Source organism: Cydia pomonella, chromosome 9 (genome assembly GCF_033807575.1).
Source record: "Cydia pomonella isolate Wapato2018A chromosome 9, ilCydPomo1, whole genome shotgun sequence".
NCBI lineage: Eukaryota > Metazoa > Arthropoda > Insecta > Lepidoptera > Tortricidae > Cydia > Cydia pomonella.
Genome location: NC_084711.1, coordinates 20,128,861 through 20,154,843, shown reverse-complemented (window position 1 = coordinate 20,154,843; position 25,983 = coordinate 20,128,861). Strand labels below are relative to the sequence as shown.

Genomic DNA, 25,983 nt, shown 5'->3' with positions numbered 1-25,983 from the left:
GTAGAGGAAAACATCCGGACATACGAAAGCAAATTGGGAATCTTACGCGAAACTCTGCGTAGGGGGCACCACTACCACAATCTATCACAATCTGAGGGTCTACTGCGAAACAAGAAAATCTAAATTTCATTTAAATATTCGAGCGATAAAGAGGCAAAAAACAACATTTCGATTTTTACGTTTCCTGGTAGGCCATTTGTAAACAAACCGCCTTGATGCAACAATCTCATATTTTATTATCTTTGAAAACTTGTCAAAAACAGTTTAAGGCACAGTATGCATAAGTTACTCTATAATTTATGATAGGTGCTAGTGCTACACTCTGGCGGCAGAACATTGCAGTAATACCTCCTATTGCCCGAGTCAAAACGTAGACCTTTCCTAGCGCTTCGGTCGACTATTTACACGTTGTATAAAGTTACATATACAATTATTGTAGTAATTCACACGATTTTTCCTTGGTTTATTCATTTTACCTACTCTTATTCTTATTCTAAAGCAGAGTATATTTCAAATACAATTGTAAATATTCTAAAGTAATAATTTAAAAAAAATATTTATTTGTCTATTTAATCTTCATCGCACAAAAGAGAATACAAACGTACAAAAGGTGGACTTAATGCTATAAGGTATTTTCTACCAGTCAACTTTCGGGCTTCGGGCAAAGCAGATAACTTGTTAACGGTGCAATATCATATAGTATTAGGTACAATAAACATCATTTGTATTTGGTTGATATGGCATGGTGGATGATTTCGACGCTTAATTTGAAAGACGAGCATTTAGAAATAAAATAAAAATCTTTACCAAGGCGAAGGTCGTAATCATGTCGAAATCAAGTCGAAATGAAACTTTTTGGGTAATATTGTTTTTTTATGACAAGTTCAAACTTGAAGTTAGCAACATTGCTTTAGCTGTCAGTGTCAGTCGCTTGCGGCCCGCTCGCTCGGACGACCGTGAATACTATCACACTCAATCTTTGGTTTTGGGGCGTGCAGTACAAATTTAACATTATTATTTTCTGAAATTATCACAAGTTGTTACATTCCTTCAATTGTTAAAGGCCCATTCCAACATTTCTTTACTATATCATCAGTTGACCGAATAACAAGGTGAGACTTCATTTATGGGACAAAGTTTTTTGTTGTTCGCAGTATCCCATAATTTAAACGTGTGCCTAGTCGGGAATTTTAAGTGCCTTCCCTAATCAGCAAGCTGTCGTGGTCATTGGCGGTATTATATGTGATTTAAATTCATAGCCAGTGTTTTAAGGTTAGACCGTGCCTCTAGTGATTTTTTTTAATTTTAGGAATGGAAGACTTGAGTTTTTTGCCCGATCTCCCGAGTGGGCCCCTGGATGAGTTTAGAAGAACTGCCACATTCGATTGGAAGCGTTTAAAACTAGCGCTAGAAGGCGATATAAATCTACTTAAACTTAAGGTGAGTGTATGAGTCAGCCTTATCAGAAATAAATCTCGTGCACAACGTAATTTTATTACCGCAATAAAGATACTTTTGGCGCGGAATTTCGATAAACTTTATCAATTTCACGTAAATAAAATGATTGAAATGGTGTGATCTGTGATGTCATATGTAGTCACTATGAGGAAGTGTATGTTATGGGAGTGATGGCTGATTTGTGTTTAAAGTTTATGGATTTTACATGTGACCTCCTATATTAGCGCACCACAGTGTGTTAATTTAAATGACCTGTTGGGCATTCTCACTTGTTTGGTTTGTTTTGTTCATGTTTCCACTGAATATTTTTATTCTCCTTCCCTATTCTTATTCTAAAGTTTAAATTAAATAAATCACTAAACTGTGTTTTAAGCAGCATCTAAAAAAAAAATCTGTTATAGAACTATGGTATTTAAAAAAAAAAAACTGTCCCATTGTTTGTTAATTTAAGTAATAGGCTTTTGGCTAATTATACTCTCTCATTACTAAATAAAGTCTGTCAAACAACTTTGTCAGGAGAAAAAGGTGCGAAATCCAAATTTATGACAATCCATCCCACTTGTTCATCCATCCATCTAAGCCTTCTTTGCACTGACTTTGACAGAACAAATTATGGAAGTGGCATTGTAAACAACACATTTTCAAAGAAATTTGTCATTTATGGTGACCTTTCCACACTTTGCCATTGCAAACTCCATATAGATTAGCGTAGTCTGACTCTACTTATTAAGAATCTGCAGCAAGCTCGGTTCTCCATACAAACATAGTTACCCTCTCATTTCAAAACAACTATCTAGATTGCTCTAAAACTTTGTATTTACAATAGGATAAGGTATATCTACGCCTTATGCTTAAATACCATAGTTAAAAAAAAATTGGGTTGCACTCCGGGACTGCCGGCAGGAGTGGAAACTTGAATATTAACATTGTGCATTTTTGACACAAAGATACAATACAACACAATTAACAAAGATTAAACTTCTTTAACCATTATGACAGCACTTTGATTATGAAGAAAATAAAATGTCACACTTGAATGAGATACGATTTTTCAAAAGTAACCAGGCTTCGATGACATTCAATTTGCACGTCACCATGATGCCATGATGTCACGTGTCCGTCTTACGAATTTTCAATCTGACGGTCACGTGACACCTGACGCGAGTTTAACATTTTTTCCCCATCACAAAAAGTGAACAGCACCGCTAAAGAAGTTTTCACTTCAAAAAAATACAGCAAATTTAAGTTTTTCATACAAAACTGGTTTTGGTCTATTTAGTTTGTTTTAGAAGCTGGAGCTATATAAAATAATTACAGGTATAGATATACAAGTACCTTATGTCATTGTATGTGCAAAGTTTCATTACAACACATAGTTATAAATGAAAACAAAACTCTGTTTGTATGGGAAGACGAAATTTGGCCTGAAATCATATTAACAACTGAAACTTTTAAAAACCAACAAACTAGGGTCCAAATGAAAATTAGAAACCTATTGCTTTTGTTTTTTGACCTTGACTTTAATTTTCATTGAAAGGTTTCTCTTATCTATGTCATTGTCACTAGCAATTCTGAGTTTTTATTATATGTACTAAGTAACAGACCTTTGAGATAATTAAGGAATGTATCATTGAGTATGATGAGGATCAGAATTCCCTGTTCTAGCACTGTTTTTCGTACAAAATATAAAAAATAAAATAAAACAATGCAATCAATCGATTTTGTTGAAACATATTTAAGAACTACCGCTAGACAACCTGTTTACCAGTTTAGGAGCTACAGTGCCACCAGATGGACACACATTCTTTTTGCGTCTTATTCTTGAAAAATAATATGTGTTAGGAATAAATATACCACTTGTTTCAGTGTTGGTAGGTTAAATCATAGAGAAATAACTAAGCATAGTGTTCAGTCCATACATCCATACAAAACGCTTAATATTATTTTCGTAGTTGACATCTAGTGTCAAGTAGCAGATTTATCAGTACTGCTACTTGACAATAGATGTCGTGACAAACCAAAAGTCTAATGGTCAACAATTTTCAGCTAATATTTTAACTGGATTAACCAGAACTCTATTTTCAATTCCTGCTTGTAATAATAGTCGTAAATTGTTGAGCAATATACTTTTCGGCAGTCGCGACATCTAGTGTCAAATAGCGGTAGTGATAAATTCGCTACTTAATGGTAAATGTCATCAACATTTCTTTCCGACAGCTAAGAAACATTGCCATAAACATTTCTAAGTGATTGTCAAATGATTGCACTGCAGAGTTAGCATGGAGGACTCCATGCTTACTTATTTCTCTATGGTTAAATTTAGGTACAGGTAGGTAGTAGCATATTGAATCTGTGCTAAAAATTTGGTAAATAATGAGATGTTAAAGTCATGCAAAAAATTTGGAGTTTTATGTTATAGAGTATACTGTTTGCATTTTATTTTTAGAGTACCTATACTTTGTATTTGTTTGCTTTTATTCAAATGTAAAAAAATACAAGAAATTATAAAATCTGTGATGTTATGTTTACCCACACATTGTTTAATTATACTTGCTTTATGCAAATGAATAATGTGAACATGGTTTAACACAGATGAATATTTAGACAGGTAAAACCAAGTTTTGAAAATATTGAAAATTAACCATTACAAATTGAACCACAAAACGAACCGTTACAGTTTACGGTTAATTTGTAATGGTTGTTTTTAATATTTTCAATTCTAATTAACGTTTAAGCACCTTAAGCAAAAACATAAAATTAAACAAAACATGCTAAGAGAACCAGGACAGAAATGGTAAAAAAAAATAACAACCTGGTACCCCAAAGATGGGAAAAGGAAAAGAGGCAGACCTTACCGCAGATGGGAAGATGGCATAAGAGCTATCGCTGGACCAACATGGACAAAAAGAGCAACCAACAGAGAGGAATGGAAGGTCTTTTTTGGTTCTGGACATTTAGGCAATGTGAGCGGTGGAATCGCCTGCCGGGCAATGTGGCTACAGATTCCAGATGAAGCAGAAGAACTTTGCTACATAGGGCACCTGCCTCACAACTAAGTGTCACAATTAGAGTGTCACAATTATCAAGACCCCAAGCTTCTATTTGATAACCATATAAACAAAATAGTACAGAAAGCCTCCAGGTCTCTAGGCTTTATCATGAGATCAACATCAAAATTTAAAAAAGTAAAGCCTATAATAGTACATTACGATACAAGTGCGAAAAATAGGAAATTCGAAACGAGTGGCAATAAATTAAAACACGACCGAAGGGAGTGTTTTAAATCGACACGAGTTGCGAATTACCTATTCGCACATGTATCGTACAACGTTTTACAGTACATATGGCCCTTTAAATGTTCGACACAGTAACGTAATATGCTACTTCTCGCACTAGTGCTAAAAAGTAGCCCCATATGTACTGTAAAAATATTATACTGCTCGTTTGTGCGATCTATCCTCGAATATGTATCCGTTGTGTGGAATCCTTGTTACGACATCTACATTAAACGAATTGAGTCCATTCAAAGAAAGGTTTTAAAATTCCTTCAATTCAAAACTAAAACTACAGACTTGTGTTATCGTGATAGGTGCGTAAGACACCATTTTCTTCCCCTAGATTTGAGAAGAAAAATCACTGACTTAGTCTACTTAACTAAAATCTTAAACGGATCTGTTGATAGCCCGGAACTGGTTATGAATATTAGTTTTCGTATCCCCAGAGCTTCTTCTAGACACTACCGACCTTTGTCACTTCCACCGACCAAAACCAACTATCGTCAAAATTCATACTTTGTCCGAGCTCCGAGGTCAATGAATGAACTGTGTCATAGCAACGATCAACTGGATTTACATCTAATGAAACCTGCTACAATTAAAAACCTCATGGCATCTAGTTTCTTTGCTCCCCTGCCTGCAGAAGATTAGCATAGGTTTAATTTTAATTTATTGATTTAAATAAGAAACAAATTAATTCTTTCTTTTCTCATAGCATGTTTTGGCGTTTGTAAAGTCTTTAATTTTGTGCTAACCTGTAATATGACTACCTTTGTATCCTGTCTGTGGAAACCTGTAATTGGCTTCCCTGATACATATTTATGTTAACCTAGTTTTAGTTTATTAAGCTGTTGGTTTTCCGAATAAAATAAAAAATAAAATAAAAAAATAAATAAATAAATAAATCTGTCGGGGGGGCAAGTCGACCGATGTCAATAATAATATCAAATGACATACATAACAATGAACTTTTATTATGTTTCAATTACTTATTTGTCATATTTTTAAAACCTTACTAGAATGTAATATTTTAATATGAGGTCGAAATAAATGGCAATTTTATTTTATTTTTAATAGCAGAAAAATATAAATTAATTAAGTTGACTTAGGTAATTATAATTAACTAGCTTCTGCCTGCGATTTTGTCTCCATGTAATGATGATGATGATTGGTAATAACTATGTCCTTTCCCGGGCCTGAGACTAACTCTGTGCTAAATTTCATCTAAATTGATTTAACTTAATTTTATTAGCTTTGAATCTGCACGGACAATCATGCTTAGGGTCCAGTGAATCCCGTAAAGCCGGGTCTAGACGGGTGTAATGTAAGATTACGTGTAATATACTGGTAATAAAGCGTCAACGTGTGGACGGCACTGCGACCGCCTTTATGTTTGCACGTAAAAACCGACAGCGGATGGATCAGGCGCAAGTGTTACATGTAACGCTCGTAGTGCCGTCCACACGCAGAAGTGGCTACTTGACAGTTTTTTTTTGTAAATAATGTCAATCGAACTTGATTATCCTGAGCATCAAATGTCTATATAGGACTCATCGCGTTTAAGCGACACAAAGGTCTGAAATGAGAGTTAAAGTCTGACGCTTGCACTCGACGATTGTAACGCCTCTAACAAAATGATATTGTAAAGTGACGTCACAATACATTAGACTGTCCTAAATGTATGGAAGATCAAGAAAATTGCTATTTTGACCCTGAAATATTGCGTTCATGTATATACATGTTATACAATTTATTTGTCAATAAAATGTAAGAATTGTAATGGCACCATTTTCATTTTTCATTTTTGAAAGTAAAAAAAATTTTTTTTTACGAGTTGTATCTATATTCATAATTCCGTCGAGGTTTACGGTAGACCCGAATGAAATTATCCTCAAATAAAAGAGCGTTAAAAAATAAGAGTTTTGAATCGACTACATATATTGGCAAAATTCGGACTATCGCGTATTTTGCATTTAAAAGTGTTAATTTAATGACAAACACATGACGAAAGGTAGGCCATATTAAATTTGGAAAATGACAGCGACGGGTGCGTTCGGGAATAGGGTTGTTTTCATCTACAAATCTTAGGGCAGAATAGTATCCCAATAAATTCTTATGGATTATAAGAACATGTTAAACTGCCTTTAGTGGACCTCTAATGAGCATATTTTTGTAAATATTGAATTTAAAATATCTTTTAACATACGTTACGTGACCGAAGTCGAAACGACATTGAAGATTCTGATGACGTCACAACTCACGGTTTGACACTGGGCTATAACCGCGAAAATCGAAGTTCGTCATTGCGGGCATTTTTCTCTGTCATTCTAATTATGTCTTAGTAAGAGTATAAGAAAAAGATCCCCACAATACTCGTATACGACTTTCGTTTTTTGCGGTAGGCCCCCCGTTGTCTGTTCCAAAGAGTAAAGTAAGCATATAGGTCTGTTCTCGCACAAAATAATACTCAAGCCGTAGCCATTTTGGTGGTGGGCAATTAATTGAAGCTGCGATATCTGCACTAAAAATTAACATCATAGAAATGCTAATGGATAATAAATACTTTATGATATATAAAAACTCATTATTACAGAAAACATATTTTATTAGCTGGTTAAAAACCGACACGCACGCATACACAGCTTGCCCACCACCTAAATGGCTACGGCTTGAGTATCAAATTCTGCACTGAGAATAGACAACGGGAGGCCTTGGTGTTACGTGTGTATGTACCTATATAATTGCTTTACTCTTTGGTATGTACATAGTTGTGTCAAACCATAAACTGTGACGTCATACAATTTTCAAAGAGCGTTTTGGGCGCGAAAGCATGGGTCAAAATATATTTTGTTAATTTAACATATTTAAAGTTTTTAGGGTAAAAGTTAAATTTTAGGGCAACGTTTGGTTAATATAGAACGTATTACAAACGTTTCAAAAAAATGGAAACAACCCTATTGTGAATACGTTTGCGACGGCACGTTAGTTGCAACCAGTGTGTATGATGCACAAACTTTTTTTAAAGAATGACTATGTATGTCATTGTTTGTAAATGATGTATAAAGTAAGGTGCGGTAAATAAAATTTTCTATGGGAGGACAACCCTTCACGCCTACATTTTCAATTTCAAGATTTCAAAAGAGGAGGTTATCAATTCGGTTGTATGTTTTTTTTGTTTTTTTTTTTTTAATGTTTGTTACTCCATAACTCCGTCATTTCTGAACCGATTTTGAAAATTATTTTTTTGTTTGAATTTATATTATATACAGATTGGTCCTGTTTTAGTCAAAACTCAGTTCTGATGATGGTATCCATGAGGAATCGAAGGCACTCTTCAAATGTGAAAGGCATACATATAGTGATTTTTGTATTTTCTGTAACAAATCAAGCATTTACATTTAAAAAGTGACATTTGATGAAGTGGAACTGCTGATGATGATCAGAATGGAACTCTTCAACGACGCAAAGGACACGTTTGACGATTTCTCCTCTTCGCTGTGTTTGTTAAGTAAATTAAATTTTCAAAACCAATTTTTGTCAAGTTCGCGTTCTGACTATGGGGTCCATGAGGAATCGAGGGAACTCTTCAAATATGAAAGGCATACATATAATGATTTTTGTATTTTCTTTGACAAATCAAGCATTTACATTTAAATAAGTGACATTTGATGAAGTGGAACTGCTGATGATGATCAAAATGGAACTCTTCAACGACGCATAGTACACGTTTGGCGATTTCTCCTCTTCGTTGTGTTTGTTAAGTAAATTAGATTTCCAAGACAAATTTTTGTCAGGTTCGAGTTCTGACGATGGGGTCCATGAGGAATCGAGTGAACTCTTCAAATATGAAAGGCATACATATAGTGATTTTTGTATTTTCTTTAACAAATCAAGCATTTACATTTTAAAAAGTGACATTTGATGATGTGGAACTGCTGATGATGATCAGAATGGTACTCTTCAACGACGCATAGTACACGTTTGGCGATTAGTCCTCTTCGCTGTGTTTGTTAAACAAATTAGATTTTAAAGGCAAATTTTTGTCTAGTTCGAGTTCCGACGATGGGGTCCGGGTCCATGAGGACTCGAGGGAACTCCTCAAATGTTAAAGGCATATATATATAGTGATCTTAGTCAAGTATTTACATTTGTATAAATGACATTTGATGAAGTGGAACTGCTGATGATGAACAGAACGGAACTGCTGATGATGAACAGAACGGAACTCTTCAATGATGCATAGTTCACGTTTGGCAATTTGTTCTCTTTGCCAAGCAGTTAAATTTTCAAGGCACATTTTATATTTCTATCCTATTTTTTTTTAATAATTATCTGGTGCTTTATTTCATGCATGGTGTGAAATAATTTATCTTAAATACAGTCGAATACCCTATTGCGGGTATCTTACCAGTCAACCATAGGGCAAATCTGAAATGTGTCAAGGTGGGTGCAGTGGCAAAAAAAACACATGTTACCTCCTTTTCTACATAATTAGGCGTAGGACGCTGTCTTTTTAATTTCATACAATGAAAATCAACTAAAATCAACAATAATCGTTCTTTCACCGGTCTCCCTCATTGAAGTCGGTATTTTTCTTAAAAATTATATAGCCGCATTTTTCTACTGACTAACTGAGTGTGCCAGAGTTATTATTTTACCCGAGCAAAGCCGGGTTTTCGTCTAGTTTTTTTATAATCTCAATATAATGTAAGGAATCGATTCTTTTCTGTTTTTGAAAGACAAAAAAAAAATTGAGACTTTGATGCCTTGTGTTTTTTTTATAATCTCAATATAATTTTTTAAATTCAACTTTTTTTATAATGGATGGTTCATTTTCTATCCATTTAGCTAAATTTTGTTTTAATATTTAACATGTGTCAAGCAGCCAATTCCTGCTACATTACACGATGGATTACATTAATTACAACTTACAGACCCAGCTTAAAGTAGTAAAATATATTTTTACTAGCAAATTTTGGTGTTCTAAAACTATAAAGGTTATCTATTACTCATTAATTCATTACTGTGAATGGTGAATTCCAATTTACTTGGGAAAGTGACTATACCCATGACTTATTAGTCATTATTCAGCATTGATAATACTCACCTCCATTGTTATTATATTGTGCATTGTAAAATGTGCTTTAACATATGTTAATAACGTTTTAATTTCAGTATAACATTTGTAGCGCTTGAATGTGTGAAATGACTTTAGTATAGATTGTGAGAGAAATATAGGTATTAAAACATTTTACTAGAATTTAAATAGTTAAAATGTGTCATTGTCAAATGAAAGTTACCACTTAAATACGGTGTTACATTAGTACTAATGTAGGATTTTCTATCTTAATTTAGCCCAATATAAAATATAACCAAACTGACTAAGGAATGGAAAAAGGCAAGCTATAGTTCGAGTCATCCACGATGACGCGCAGACTTATCAAATTTAACCTTTAATAACGTGACCATACGGGTCAAGGCTCGCGTCGTTCTGAATGACACGATATATATGTCTATGGGCCATTTTACTTAAAATTGAGCGCTACACTTTTTTTTTTAACTAAGGCATTGTTACTTCTACTCAAAATCTCAAGCTCTTTCGATCCTAATAGAAGATAAAAGTGTCTCAAGATTTTTATTTCCACTCCTTATTTTTCATAGACTTTGTATGACAGTAACAAAATGGAAGGATCATTGATATATATATATTCTTTCGTAAAGACGGGCCTTACGAGCACTACTAATAGGGCCAATACATGGGTGACAAAATCACCCTTGCGTCCATTGACATATTTCTAAGGACGGGCCTTATGGGCAATAAGAATGAGGCCAGTACAGCGGTGTCACGCACATGAATTCGAGCCAATCGTGCAGTCAGCTGATGAGTGATTACATTTAATTTCTTGCTTAAAATAAATTTTAATCGATCATTTTTGTTTTATTATGACTGTCGGTTGACCTCGCTGACTGCACTCTCGCCAAAAATAAACATGCCGAGCGAGATAACTCGTGGGAGACCTCTGCTATTACCATATTTATTAAAATAAATGTAATTTTTATTGGTTAGGTAGCTAGGTAGGTTAGTTTATTAACTCAAGAATAGTCCCTTAGTAATTGTTAACATTCGGTAAAAATCAAGCTTCTTTGGTTATTAAGTATTTTTTGTGTAATAAAATAATATAAGTCTAAAAATTTTGGCATGGTGCCGAGAATGCTGGCAGCATTTCCCCGCAGTATCGAGATGCTAACACGTTGTGCGAGAAAGCTGCCAGCTCCTCGGTCACCTGTGATTCCTGTGAAGTCGACCAGCCTTTTAGATAACTCTTTAAAAAGTTGTAGAGCATTGGCCGTGGGGTCCTACGGGCATAAAAATGTGTTCGAGCCGAGACCCCTGAACTTTTGTACCATTCATGAATAAAGCTTTATTGTCACTTCATCGTCGTCCTAAAGAAAGAAAGGGACTAAGGCCTCTCTCGAGTCCCTCGAGCTATTATTTTAGACACGTTTTTTTGGAGGCGAGTGTGCAGTCTATTTTAATATATGTCTCTGACCAAAGAGAAGAGTTTATGCAGTATACAACAGATGGCGCTGTGTTTTGCTTAACGAGAATGTTCTGTCAGAATTGTATGCATGGGCTTATCTTTACTTTGAAATGAGTGGGAAGGAACGAAAAATATCTGGAAATTATGGGACACTTTTTTTCCAGTAGGACTGAAAGAGCTTGTGAATCTGAGTAAAAATCACATATATAAAAAAGCTTTAAAGGAAATGGTAATTGAGGCTTGTAAACTATTCCTTGTTGTTGTTTGTGTCCGCGTTACTGGTTATCACTTTTGGCAAGAATTATATTGTATTGTGTATATATAGGTATATAATTATGTAAGTAGAATGTATGTATATGTATTGTTTTATTGTTGTAGACTTAAAATTTAAAAGTATTTTCTCTACAGCTATTTAGTTTTGTTGCACCTCCTAATTAGTTAAATTATGAGTTTCATTTTAACCACTACCTAAAGGTTGTCTGGAAGAGAACGCACTGTAGCGATAAGGCCGCCTGTTGTTTACTTCTATTTTCATATATTATGTGTGTTTCCATGTACATTTATTCTGAAGTTATGCAATAAAGGGGATTTGTATTGTAATTAAATGATAATTATTATCAAATATTTAATCAATATGTTTGTTCCAGTACAAAATATGGCACACACTAGAGAAGGACCCACTGTTCGCGCACTCCGCAGTCACTCCATCCGTTGAAGAGCAGAAACGTATCACCCAGCTCCAAGTCAACAGGATAAATCAGTACAAATTCCTCTCGCCCGAAATAATGCGGTTTAGTTATATTAAAAAAGTAAGTTTATAGTTACAACTGTTTGTAACCTTTGTTGCAAAGATCGCAAACTGGCGGACGGCCGAGCGCAGCGCAGAGGGCTTACCGCGAACCACGTTCGACGTGTTGTCTCTCTGTCGGACTTATAAATTCGTACGTAAGTGTGACAGGGAGGCAACACGTTGAACGTGGTTCGCGGTAGGCCCTCAGATCACCGAGGTGGATTTACTCCGCACACTGACGAGGTAAAATCCTCCGCTATACCGCGAGCGGCCGCCAGCGCGGCGCACCAGAGTTTTATATATATATATATATATATATATATACTACGTCGGTGGTAAACAAGCATACGGCCCGCCTGGTGGTAAGCAGTTTCCGTAGCCTATGGAGCTACATGCGCGTTGCCGACCCTAACACTCCGCACTCGTTGAGCTCTGGCAACCTTACCGACAGTAACACAACACTATGAGTGGGGTCTAGTGTTATTTGGCTGCGGTTTTCCGTAAGGTGGAGGTACATCCCCAGTTGGGCTCTGCTCTAGATCTGGAGTGGCATCCGCTGTTCTGTGCCCTACCACACACAGAGAGATGACATTCACAATGCCCATACCTCTCTTTTGGATGTAGTTTAAGGACATACCCGGGTCCAAAACATACACGGGTGCGACAAGCCTTCCCTTCCCGCAACCCCGCTACCCCGGCGCACTCGGGAGGCATCGGCGCATACCGAGGGATGCCTCGGCATGCCAGCGCCTACTGCCGCGGTATACTTTAACGTGGTCCTCTTTGCCCCGGAGACAATGCCGTGATGCTCCGAGGTCGGTCTCAGAGCATTCAAATTTATACCTGAATGCAATTGAAATAGGGAAGAATATACATTGATACATTTTAAGTGATCTGCGGTGCGCTCCGCCGGTTTGTGCAGACTTTTATAATCGGTGGTCTTAATCTGACATTTTGTCTTATGCATAGTTAATTTATGTTTTAAGAGCAGCAAGCTCGGTTTTCCATACAAACGTATTTACGCTCTCATTTTAAAACTAGACTAGCTAGATAGATTGCTCTGAAACTTTGTACTTTCAATTCAATAGGATTTCTGTATTTAGTTTGTTTTATAAGCTGGAGCTATATATATATACAGGGTGATTCATGAGACGTGAGCTGGACTAAGACTACACAATCAGTAAATGTTAATGAATCGTTCACCATCATATTTAAGTAAAACAATCACGCTTTTTATCTGTTATTTAACTTTTTCTTAAGGACAAATTTGATTATCTACAATCATGGACACCCTACAACAATTAATTAACAAAGATAAAACCTCTTTAACCGTTATGAGTTATGACAGCACTTTGATTATGAAGAAAATAAAAAGTCACACTTGAGTGAGATACGATTTTATAAAAGTAACCACACTCCGATGTCATTCAATTTGTCACTTATTATGGACAAAACAAAAAGGGTGACCATAAATATCGTAAATAAAATAATACTCTTTTTTTTAACAGTAAAAATTAAATTAACGTTAATCGCACAAATACTGGTACGAAACAGTTGCTGATAATTTACCGAATATGCAGGCTTGATCCTGCTCACGTCTCCTGAATCATCCTGTATATATATAAACTAATTACAGCCATAGATATAATACCTCATGTTATTGTATGTGCAGATGTAGTGTAGGGACACCCGCCGGAAGCAGGCGGGCTGTCGATCACTTATCGCGTTCATTCAGCCCAATTCCCTGTTGGAGCTGCAGGTTACTGTCCCGGCGGCATTCCCACACTATTCTCCTAAATCATTTCGTTTTCCTGCAGAACAGAAAGACATCTTTGAGTTCGATATCCTCTAGTTCGTTTTCTTTCAGTGTGTCTACCGAATGTGTTATATCGCGGTGTCGCATACATAATACATTCTGCTAGTAAGTGTAAGCTAGTCTCTTCCTGACGACAGTGTGGACAGGAGGCGTCTCTACTGATTTTCATTATCTTAAGATGTCTATTGAGAGTGTCGTGACCAGTAAGGGGGCGTCCATAAATTACGTGAGGCGTTCAAGGGGGGGAGGGGGTTAAGCTTAATCTTACCAAATCTCACTCGGGGGGAGGGGCGTTTTTAGCAAATATCACGTAATTTTTTCTTAGTGGAAAAAAGTGTAAATTTGCGTGGAAGTAAAGTTGAATCGGAATAAAAAAATTTTTTAGAAAAAAAAGCAAATTTCACAAAATAGTGTTTGCCGTATCTGCCGGGACTCCGCAGAGCAGCACAGTAGCCCTTCGATTGTTTAACAGTTATCGACCAGCCGTATCGACACGTGTGACAAACGACGCAGCGTAAAGAGCCGAGTAATAGCGATGCTCGTACAAGTTTTGACCTGCTTCGTTTACCCGAGTAAATATTTCACTTAATAACCATTCTAGAGACGTTTTTAATGATTTAGAATGAACTTCCGAGAATATTATAATGCTTACGTTAAAAGACACGTCTACAAGACAAAAATATGCTGTCAAGAAGAAATGGTAAAATTATGGAATACAGCAAAACAAAAGTTCCCGATGAAGAGGATTTGGTTAAACTTGTTCAACATGAGGTTAATCAGCTTCTTAGAGAAGCAGAGGAAAGAAAGGCCCGAAATACTCTGGCGTTCCTCTTTAAAGTAGGTTTAATAGGTTTAATATAGGGGGGGTGGGGGGGTCAAAAAATTCTCAAAAAAGCCTCACGTAATTTATGGACGCCCCCTAATGATACCCGTCAGTAGTCTCAGACTGCTCTTACCTAGTTTCAAAAGATACCTGGTTCTCCTGTGATCTGTACCTTTAATCATCATCAATCATCTGAGAATGGGAGGAAGAGACTGCCTGCAACCAGTCTCTTCCTCCCATTCTCTCTGTGCTTCCATATCTTTTACCTTCTCTATAACTCCCTTCGTGACATCCGCTGACAAAGGCAGATCCGGTTCCGGACCCATATATTCCATCTCCGTCAGCTCGCCCGCATTCTCATGTCCTGTCACTTCATCCGTCATATTGTATGTGCAAAGTTTCATTATAATCTAACAAATAGCTTTGAAATGAGAACAATACTCCGTTTGTACTGTATGGGAAGGTGAAATTCGGCCAAGATTGCTGCGGACTCTTTACTTTTTCCTACACATATTACAATTATACATAAATCAAAATGACAGAATATGACCAATGATAAGTTATCAGTGTTGTAGCGCTTATATAAATAATGTTTTAATATTTTAACTCGGTAATTGGCGGTATAGATACATAGCTAGGTACCAAATCGCTTATCACTGATAGTTATGACGTCTGCTTATGAAAATGTATTTTAATAATTTATTGCAAACATTATCGCTCCGTCAGACAGTTCTTTCTAGAGATGCCACGAATATTCGGCCACTTTGCCGAATATTCGGTATGCGGCCGAATACCGAATACCTATTATAAATAAATAATAATTATAGGACATTATTACACAAATTGACTAAGTTCCACAGTAAGCTCAATAAGGCTTGTGTTGAGGGTACTTAGACAACGATATATATAATATATAAATATTTATAGATACTTAAATACATAGAAAACACCCATGACTCCGGAACAAATATCCATGCTCATCACGAATAAATGCCCTTACCAGGATTTGAACCCGGGACCATTAGCTTCGTAGGCAGGATCACCCACTCGGCCAAACCGGTCGTCAAATGCCACGAATATTCGGTAACTATTCGGCCACTTTGCCGAATATTCGGTATTCGGCCAAGGACTTACTATTCGGCCGAATGCCGAATACCTAATACACTTATTTATGAAGAAAAATTGCATAGGTAAATTGTATGGTAGATACCATTTTATTCAATATTTAAAAAGTATTCTTGGGAAGTTGATACATTAAGATATTATTTGAGAATATGTTCCTTACAAATGATTTTATTTATGTCACTCGACAGGCTAATGAGCAAAATTACTTAGCAAAAATTGTCCTTTGTAGACCAGTTTTGATAATAGACGTGACTCAAAATAGCCGTCATGTTTTCCGAGTAGTAAGAAGCGCTGGTGGCCTAGCGATAAGAGCGACTTGCAATGCGGAGGTCGCGGGTTCAAACTCCGGCTCGTACCAATGAGTTTTTCGGAACTTATGTACGAAATATCATTTGATATTTACCAGTCGCTTTTCAGTGAAGGAAAACATCGTGAGGAAACCGGATTAATCCCAATAAGGCCTAGCTTACCCTCTGGGTTGGAAGGTCAGATGGAAGTCGCTTTCGTAAAAGCTAGTGCCTACGCCAAATCTTGGGATTAGTTGTCAAGCGGACCACAGGCTCTCATGAGCCGTGTCAAAATGCCGGGACAACGTGAGGAAGAAGTTTTCCGAATAGTCGGCTGCCGATTAGGCGCTTCGGCCGAGAGCGAGGCCGAATATTTGGTATTCGTGGCATCTCTAGTTCTTTCTAATGAAGTGATTCATTGTAACAATTATCATAGAGCGTATTTTTTCCTTATCTAAATACTCGTAAGTATGCAAATACTTATACTACGTTATCGTACGCGCATGTATTTTCCGTAGATGAGTCAGCGACTCAGCATTGACACTGACATTTCAATACACATCGAGTCAATGTATCAATGACATTGTTCTGAAAGGATATCAAATTTATACCCTTATCTATTTACCGTTCATATTAGAGCGTCGGCATTTGTCGCCTTACACGGAAAATTAAATTTAACATTTACACATAAATTCCGGATTGACACTGGTGACCGCGAGTTGTCTTACATAGTTCGTGTCATCCACGATGACGCGCAGAGTTGTCAAATTTAACCTTTAATACGAGTTATGGCACGCGTCGTCGTGAATGACACGATCTATACACGGTGTCAACTCATAAGATCTATACAGGGTGTCAACTGAGCCATATTTTATGAGGTGCGAAAATGTATGACCTATATTATAGGTTATACTAAGCAACTTTTATTATGGAATCGACCTCGAAATCGCGGAAACATTGAAATCTGATCAGCTAAAATGTATCTTGTTGTTTAGTCAACCAGTAAAATGCTAATGTCCTTAAAAGTATAGTATTAATAAATATTAGATAAATAAATGTTATAGGACATTCTTACACAAGTTGACTAAGCCCTGGGTACTCAGACATCGATATATATAATATACAAATTATATAAATACTTATTTATATATATAACACCCATGACTCTGGAAAAAATATCTATGTGCTCATCACACAAATAAATACCTTCACCGGAATTCGAACCCAGGATCATCGGTTTCATAGGGAGGGTCAGTACCGGCCTAGCGACTAGGCCCGACCGGTCGTCATAAAAATTTATGTAAGATTATTGTCCCCAGACCAGAGCAATAATGACAATCAACGAAGCAGTGCAATCGCTCAACCCTAGCGTGTCAGTCAAGATGGCCATCGGCATATATCTGCCCTCAAACGCACTGCTTTCGCTGGGTACTGAGCGGCACTACAAGTTCTACGAGGCACTACTAGTTAAGAGAGAGGTGAGTGACAACCCTAACGATGTTAATGATAACAATTAACGAGCAACAATGACAATCAACCAAGGCAGTGCAATCGCTCAACCCTAGCGTGTCAGTCAAGATGGCCATCGGCATATATCTGCCCTCAAACGCACTGCTTTCGCTGGGTACTGAGCGGCACTACAAGTTCTACGAGGCACTACTAGTTAAGAGAGAGGTGAGTGACAACCCTAATGAGTTTGATGTAGCTCAACCCTAGCGTGTCGTTCAAAATGGCCATCTGCATACATCTGCCCTTAAGGGCACTGCTTTCGCTGGGTACTGAGCGACACTACAAGTTCTACGAGGCACTACTAGTTAAGAGAGATGTGCGTGACAACTCTAATGAGTTTGATGTAGCTCAACCCTAGCGTGTCGTTCAAAATGGCCATCTGCATACATCTGCCCTTAAGGGCACTGCTTTCGCTGGGTACTGAGCAACACTACAAGTTCTACGAGGCACTACTAGTTAAGAGAGAGGTGAGTGACAACCCTAATGAGTTTGATGTAGCTCAACCCTAGCGTGTCGTTCAAAATGGCCATCTGCATACATCTGCCCTTAAGGGCACTGCTTTCGCTGGGTACTGAGCAATACTACAAGTTCTACGAGGCACTACTAGTTAAGAGAGATGTGCGTGATCACCCTAATGAGTTTGATGTAGCTCAACCCTAGCTTGTCGTTCAAAATGGCCATCTGCATACATCTACCCTTAAAGGCACTGCTTTCGCTGGGTACTGAGCGTCACTACAAGTTCTACGAGGCACTACTAGTTAAGAGAGGTGAGTGACAACCCTAACGAGGTTAATGATAGCAATTAACGAGCAATAATGACAATCAACCAAGGCAGTTCAGACGCTCAACCCTAGCGTGTCAGTCAAGGTGGCCATCGGCATATATCTGCCCTCAAACGCACTGCTTTCGCTGGGTACTGAGCGACACTACAAGTTCTACGAGGCACTACTAGTTAAAAGAGAGGTGAGTGACAACCCTAATGAGTTTGATGTAGCTCAACCCTAGCGTGTCAGTCAAAAGGGCCATTGGCATATACACCCTTAAACGCACTGCTTTCGCTGGGTACTGAGCGACACTACAAGTTCTACGAGGCACTACTAAGAGAGAGGTGAGTGACAACCCTAATGAGTTTCATGTAATACTTTTTGTAGAAAAGCAGATCAAGTGTTGCTACCATCCTGTACCTCGCGCGTCTAATGTGTTCCATATGACAGTTAATTTTTATATGGAGCATTTATCACGGTAAAAGTTTGTAGACATTTTTTGGAACTATAGCACATTAATTTATTGAGAAATTTAACTATTAAATAGTAAAAATACGGTAAAAGCATTATTTCTTCAATTATTTTTTGAATTAAGCTTATCCAAAAGCTATTTTGAGGAAATGTCATAGGGATCATAGATAAGGGAAGTATAGATAACCTTACAGTTTTCTGTTCAACGTAATATTATGACACCGTTACCAATACTGTACTGGGTGATTGTGGGGTCGTGATCCTGAATGTGGAAAAGTGTGAACATGGTCATACTAAAATGGGAGTATGGTGCCCAACCTTGAGGGCTCGAAGTAGACGAAACGTATGGTCGTTGGGGTACTTATATTTTTTCACTTTTTTCATTTTGGTCCCATGGGACACATTGATCACGATCTTTGTCATTTGGGGTCACGACCTCAAAAATCACGTAGTATACCTTAAATAAAAATAAATTTATTTCGACAATCGATCTAGCTAGTTGAGTTCAAGTAACAGATTTGAATGATTCACGGTTTGTTTCACTAGACTTAAGGTATCTAGTGATATACTGTCGACAAGTCACCAAAGGATGGCGTGACTGTGCACAAATTGCGGATTATCCCTATTTTTTCCAAAAACCCAAACATTTTCCTTAGACGTGTTGATATTTGCTTAAACAGTAAAAAATATTACGTCTACATCGAAACATTTAAACTCAACATTGTCTCATTTCATCAAACAACTACCAAACCTGCGAAATATAGCAATTTCTTGCATTCACCCACACTACCATATCTACTGTCATTTCCCAGTGACTTGTGACTATTACGCCAAAATAAACTAGAGGTCTCTAGTACAGAAGATGACTTCTTATTACTCTCATTAGTTAACTAGGAACAAACGTGTAATATAGGTGGCGCGGTGTAGGAGATGAAAGGTAATCACGGTTCATATCCTGGTCGATTTGAATTCAAGTAAATATATCAAACATTGAATATTTTTGGCAATTCGAGACAACATATTTCTTTACACTTCAAATATTGTTAACGATGTTTGATATTTCGTGAAACGGAAAACCCAGTTCGGTCATTGGAAATCCATCCTTTTGTGAGGTTCATCTTATACCTTTAAACGAGTTCTTGTATATATATATCTATTTATTTCTAGAATCTCGGAAACTTCTCTAAAAATTTCGATGAAATTTGCTATATGAGGGTGTTTGAGAAGCTTGGCTCTACATTAGATCTGATGCCTTTTTTTTTAAATCTTATTTATTTTATAAGCCATATATCTTAAGATTAAGTCGGCTTAAAAATAGTAACATTGATACTTAAACTTTAGGTGTTACTTAAAACATTAGGGTTACTACTTAAGGAGTATTTTGCCTTTTTACAAGCTTTTATTTAGTTTCACCTGTCCCGTTGTCTGTGTGTCGGTCTGTAATCAAATCTTGCAAATTAATTTGACCCACTTCCTGGTTTCCGATGAAGCTAAAATTTGCATACATACGAGTATGTAAGTCGGGTGACAATGCAATATTATGGTACCATCGAGATGATCTGATGATGGAGACAGGAGGCCATAGGAACTCTGTGATTAAACAACGTAACCTAATTGTGTATGGGGTTTTTAGAATTGTCTCGATGTATTAGTTGTTTGTGGAAAGAAAAATACAGTCAGCGATAAAAACTTGAACCAAAAATTAATTTTTTGCCAAAAATAGGGCGAGCCTTATGGTTTCGTCTTGGCAACATTTTACATGAAAATGTTTTTGGTGGGATGTATTATACTCGGTAGGCGACCCGATATAAGTATCAGGTTAACTTAATATGATCGTTTATAAACTCAGCACGTGATCATTATGTAAATATTTTCTGGAAATTCAAATTATATTTTCCAAACACGTTACTTTATCGAAGACAATACTGAAAATTAACATACAAGTTCAACATTTAACATAATTAAAAAAAATTACAATTAAAACCAACATGGCTCCTAATTTCTTTACAATGTTTATTGTTTATTTAAAGATCAAGATACGTCATTGTTTACTTTTGTTTAGCTGAAATGCTGAAATTATTTTTTAAATAAGTGTTGATGTGATGATGTCTTTTTTGAGGATAAAGGTTTAAATAAAAAGGTGGTTCGCTTTCCATACAAAAAACAATTGCGTTTTATGAAGTCATCACACAATATTACTACATATATATGTTCGCATCTATCTAGTTTCAAATATTCGTTTGCGCTAAATTGATTGAAAAACCTGGTTTCATACAGAAATCACGCAAAAAAACAAAAAACGTTATATTTATTTATCAAAGTAATACCCACAGATTTAGGATTAACTAAATACCGCCAGTACAAGATTTGCGCGTGTTTTGAAGTAGTAAAGTGCACTACTTCTCGCTCAGTGGTGCTCATGACATCCCAAGTGTCAGACGTTTATTGTCACGCAACAAAATGCCTCATTGTAGCATAATTAACTGTGCGAATACGACGAGAGTGGTTAGTCGTGTGAAAGGTGACATTTCTTTTCATAAGTAAGTAATTTTGGTATTAAATAATCGCCTTGTTTAATTTAAAATCATTTATTTTCAATTTGTAATGATGTCATGACGTTTGTACCAAGATAGTCAAAAGATAGTGTCTTTACGAAGTACGCCATCCATTACGGCTTATATTTGATACATCACTAAAGGCATTTTATTTGTAGGTCGCAATGGACAGCAAACAAACGATACTTTCGTACATCGTTCTTATATTCTGTCGATTTTAAGCCACTAGTGTTGTACACTGCGATGTTTCATGCAGTATCGCTGTGCAAATCGATTTATAATCGATTTTTGTGACGGTTTCGTGTTACGAAGATCTTTATGGAGTTTAAGCTTAAGTATAAAGTGAGAGATTATATAATATTGTTATTCTTCATATTGTAGTATATTTCCAAATCTGGAGCACCGACTGTACTGGAATGGCTTCGCATTTTTTGCCATTAACTCGATTTATACTCGATAAAAGAAACGATATAAATCAATCATAAAAACGTCGATTTATTATTACCTACGTCTTTGAATCGGATCACCGAGGCGATAGCGTTGCACATTACAAAATCGCTTGCGTGACGTCATAGTAGGCATCAAAAAATATACACGCTCGGTCCCCATACTATTGAACACGTTTGCGGCGTCTAGGTGGTCTGTGGTAACACCAAAATAACGTTTTTTGCGTGATTTCTGTATGAAACAACGTTTTTCTATCAATTTAGCGCAAACTAATATTTGAAAGTAGATAGATGCGCTCATGTTTATGTAGTAATAGTGTGTAATGACTTCATAAAACGCATTCGTTTTTTGTATGGAAAGCCAACCACCTTAATGTCACTTTATTAGTGCAAAACAAGTTTTCATTTAATATTGGAGATAAAAGAGCTAGCAGCTTTCTCCCTCACCGCCTAAATGCTGTGTGTGAATTAGCAAACAGCTCGGCACCATACCACAGAGCCTAAATTAATACTTAAATAAATCAATTTATTGTTGAACAATTTATGTATTCACCCATTTGGTTTAAAGTTAACCTAAGTATATTATATGCAGTTTGTTCTGTACTCTGTGGGTAACTAAAATAAGGCACGAAGTACTTATAATAATAATTGAGAGCTCACTATTCGCCAACAAACTGTCTTCAGTTTGGCGAAACTTTTGTTTGTTTGTTTGTTTGTTTAAACTTTATTGCACAAATTTACAAAAAGAGTACAAATGGCGGACTTAACGCCTTGAGGCATTCTCTACCAGTCAACCATTGGGCTAAACAGAAATAGTTAGTTTGGTGCAGGATTGTAAAGAGTTGATATGGAAATAGACACAAGTCGAGACTACTATGATACTATACTTACACAAATATATATTTTAAATATACCTACATATATACATATTCAATATATATAAATAAACATACATATATATAATAATAATGTACCCATTAGTGTGAGATATCACGCAGACATTTAGTCACGAATGTTTTCAAATAAGTGCTTACGCAACTTGCTTTTGAAAGAAAGCTTGCTCTGAGCTTGTCTGATAGGCAGAGGGAGAGCATTCCACAGACGTATTGCTTGGCAAGTGAATGAGTTGGACAAGAATCCAGTCCGATGAGGGAGGACAGCCAGCTTCAGAGTTCGAGAAGCACGAAGAACATAACCAGGACGGGCTGTTATAAATTCAAATTTAGACCTGAGATAACTGGGTGCAGCTGGGTCAAATAAAATTGAATACAAAGTACATAAAATTCGCAATGACCTGCGTTCACGAATTGCGAGCCATTGGAGTTTACGGCGAAAAGCAGAGACATGGTCATATTTGCGGAGGTTAAAAACGAATCTGATGCAATTGTTGAGGAGACGATCAAGTTTGGAAAGCGAGGCCTGTGTAATGTTAGTGCAACACACATCAGCGTAGTCAATGATTGGTAATATTAGGGACTGAACAAGTAAAATTTTAGTACTTGCCGGTAAAAAGTTTTTATGCCTGTAAAGCGCCCGCAATGTATTGGTCACCCTGCGACTAACGTCAGACACATGTTGCTCCCATGTCAAACCACTGTCGATAATTAAGCCCAGATTTTTAACATGCGCTGACAGAGGTATAACGGTGCTTTCGAATAGGATAGGCGCAACGAGAGAAAGATCAGTTGACGAAAGTAAGCGGGGGCTTCCCAAAACTATACCTTGGCATTTCGTGGGGTTAACGGCGATTCCAAAGTCACGGGACCAAACAGCGATGCGGTTAAGATCGTCGTTAATTTTAGTGATTGCACATCCGATGTCTTTGGTATTTGCTTGCGTATAAAGTTGCAAGTCATCAGCATACAAATGGTAAGAGCAGCTAAGACTATTAGTAATCAAATTTATAAATATAGAGAAGAGAAGAGGAGAAAGTATGCCACCCTGTGGAACACCCGAAGTGAGCTCTAGCCAGTCAGAAAAGGACTGACCAGCGCGAACCGCCTGCCGGCGATCCAGGAGGTAAGAAGAGAACCACTCCGCGACTGATGATGAGATGTTTAAATGTTTTAGCGCAGCAAGTAAAAGATCATGATTAACCGCATTAAAGGCGTTGGAAAAATCGATTAAAACCAATACTGTTAGCAGAGAGCTCTCCATGCCGTGCCTCACATCCTCAACTACTTTCAGCAGAGCTGTCGATGTACTGTGCCCAGGGCGAAAACCGGATTGAAAAGGCGACAGTAAATGGTTAGAGTAGATGTGGGTAGATAGTTGTTTATGAACTACTGCTTCTAATATTTTTGACATGAATGGGAGAATGGATATCGGCCGAAAGTCTTTAAGTAAAATGGGGTTAGAATTTTTGGGTAAAGGGATAACATGGGCATTCCGCCACACTGAAGGAAAAACCCCATTGAACATTGAAGAATTAATCAGAGAAGTGATAACTGGGAGAATACATTCTAAGATGCAGACAATCATTAATCTACTCAAGTCGTCGTGGCCAACTGCATTGGACTTAATGGACAGGATTACTTTACGGATCTCATCATCAGTGGCAGGGGAGAAAGAAAATCTATTAGAAATAGAAGGTAAAGAAGAAATGTACGAGATGCTTAAATCTTTGGTATCAGGGTCTAAGGTGGAACTTTTTGCAAAATGTTTATTTAAATCGTTAATAGAAAAAGAAGAGAATGAATTGCATGGGCTATGAGATTTGACGACACCAATAGATTTTAGGAATTTCCAAATGTCAGCTTGGGATGAAGAAATAATATTTTCATGTATATATTTACGCTTAGCCGCTCTCACCTTTTCTATGTAGTCATAAGTTTTTTTATATATAAATAAAAAAAAGCATTATCATGAAACGTACAGCCGTATTCTGATTTCTACAGGCGTAATCTGTAATGGTTACTGGTCAATTGCAATATAACGTTCGGCCAACACTGGCTACAGACACGCATTACTTGCCGAACTGTATTTTGGTGTTTATTAGAAATGGTCAATATACAACCAACAGTAAACAAAACTACAGGCGTATTCTGATTGTAATAACAGATTATAAATTAGATTAGTTATGGATAAGATCTGGCAGTCTCAAAAGTGACATTTCTTCAACCAGACACGTCACTTTTGACACTGACAGATCCATACTTCACGCGTCAAATGATGATCACTATAAAAGTTCCTCCAAGTCGCTTTTGGATAGGCTTAATTTACAAAATAATTGAAAAGTATGTTTTTACAATCTTTTTGTTAATTAAATGTATTTAAATAAAATCTATGATGATCATTCAGTTCAGTTTTTTTTTACGATCAGTCTAGCGTAGTGGGTAGTGACTAGTGATGGGTAGGACATCAATTTAAAATGAGTTTGTATGAGTACCTCATTCTCTAAAATGAGGTGTTACAATGTCTTACTTCAAATGAGGAGAGGTACTAGCACTTTTGCAGCATCGACTATTCCATCAACTCCAACGGCAGCAAACCATATTTAATGTAAATACATATTTAGGCATTGCTAAACTTCCTTTTAAATATTTACTTGGAGTGCAATTCTGGAGGTTTAAAACAGAACTTTAACAACAGAAGACATACATTTAAGAATCAAACTAAGGAGTTAAAGTACATACATCCTATTGCAACTTAATTTGATGCTTTTATGAAACTTGTTCTAATTTAGCAGTTTATTATTTTTATTGTTAGATTGTTCAGTATCAATCCTTGCTACTTGATATCATTTTAAGTTTAACATTCATATATTGAAATAAATACTAACCATAAACTACCAAACAAACAATTAACAAACTAAGGAGAACAAATCCAATATTTTTGTACCATTATTATATAGAAATTACTAACTTACCACCTCATAATTTATCAGTAATAACAGCATTGTAATATGATAACAAACGAAAGCCTCAATAACGTTCGCGCGGTAATGCCACCGGCGTGTAATATACACTTGATTCTTGTATGCAAAAGACACAAAGAAAGACCCACAGGTATATTTTATCGCGAAAACAATGTTAATATATTGTTATTTTGGTATAATTATAAGAATGGTCACTGATCACTATTTATAAAACACAACTAAAGATTACGAACAACTTTTTCGAG

The 25,983-nt window shown here is 36.6% G+C and overlaps 1 protein-coding gene across 3 annotated transcripts in view; it reads left to right on the top strand.

Annotated features, from left to right (window-relative positions):
• The first annotated feature begins 739 nt into the window (after positions 1-739).
• Positions 740-25,983, top strand: part of LOC133521647 (peroxisomal acyl-coenzyme A oxidase 3) — a 63,874-nt gene continuing 38,630 nt past the window's right edge. The window contains exons 1-4 of one of the 3 annotated variants that reach the window (XM_061856733.1): positions 740-1,112; positions 1,310-1,440; positions 11,923-12,084; positions 17,436-17,790. In XM_061856733.1, coding sequence (XP_061712717.1) covers positions 17,695-17,790 — 96 coding nt within the window. In that variant the 5' untranslated portion in view covers positions 740-1,112; positions 1,310-1,440; positions 11,923-12,084; positions 17,436-17,694. Of the gene's footprint in view, positions 1,113-1,309; positions 1,441-11,922; positions 12,085-17,435; positions 17,791-17,981; positions 18,093-25,983 lie in introns of those variants that run through there. The other 2 variants (XM_061856735.1, XM_061856734.1) reach the window with 2 other exon arrangements.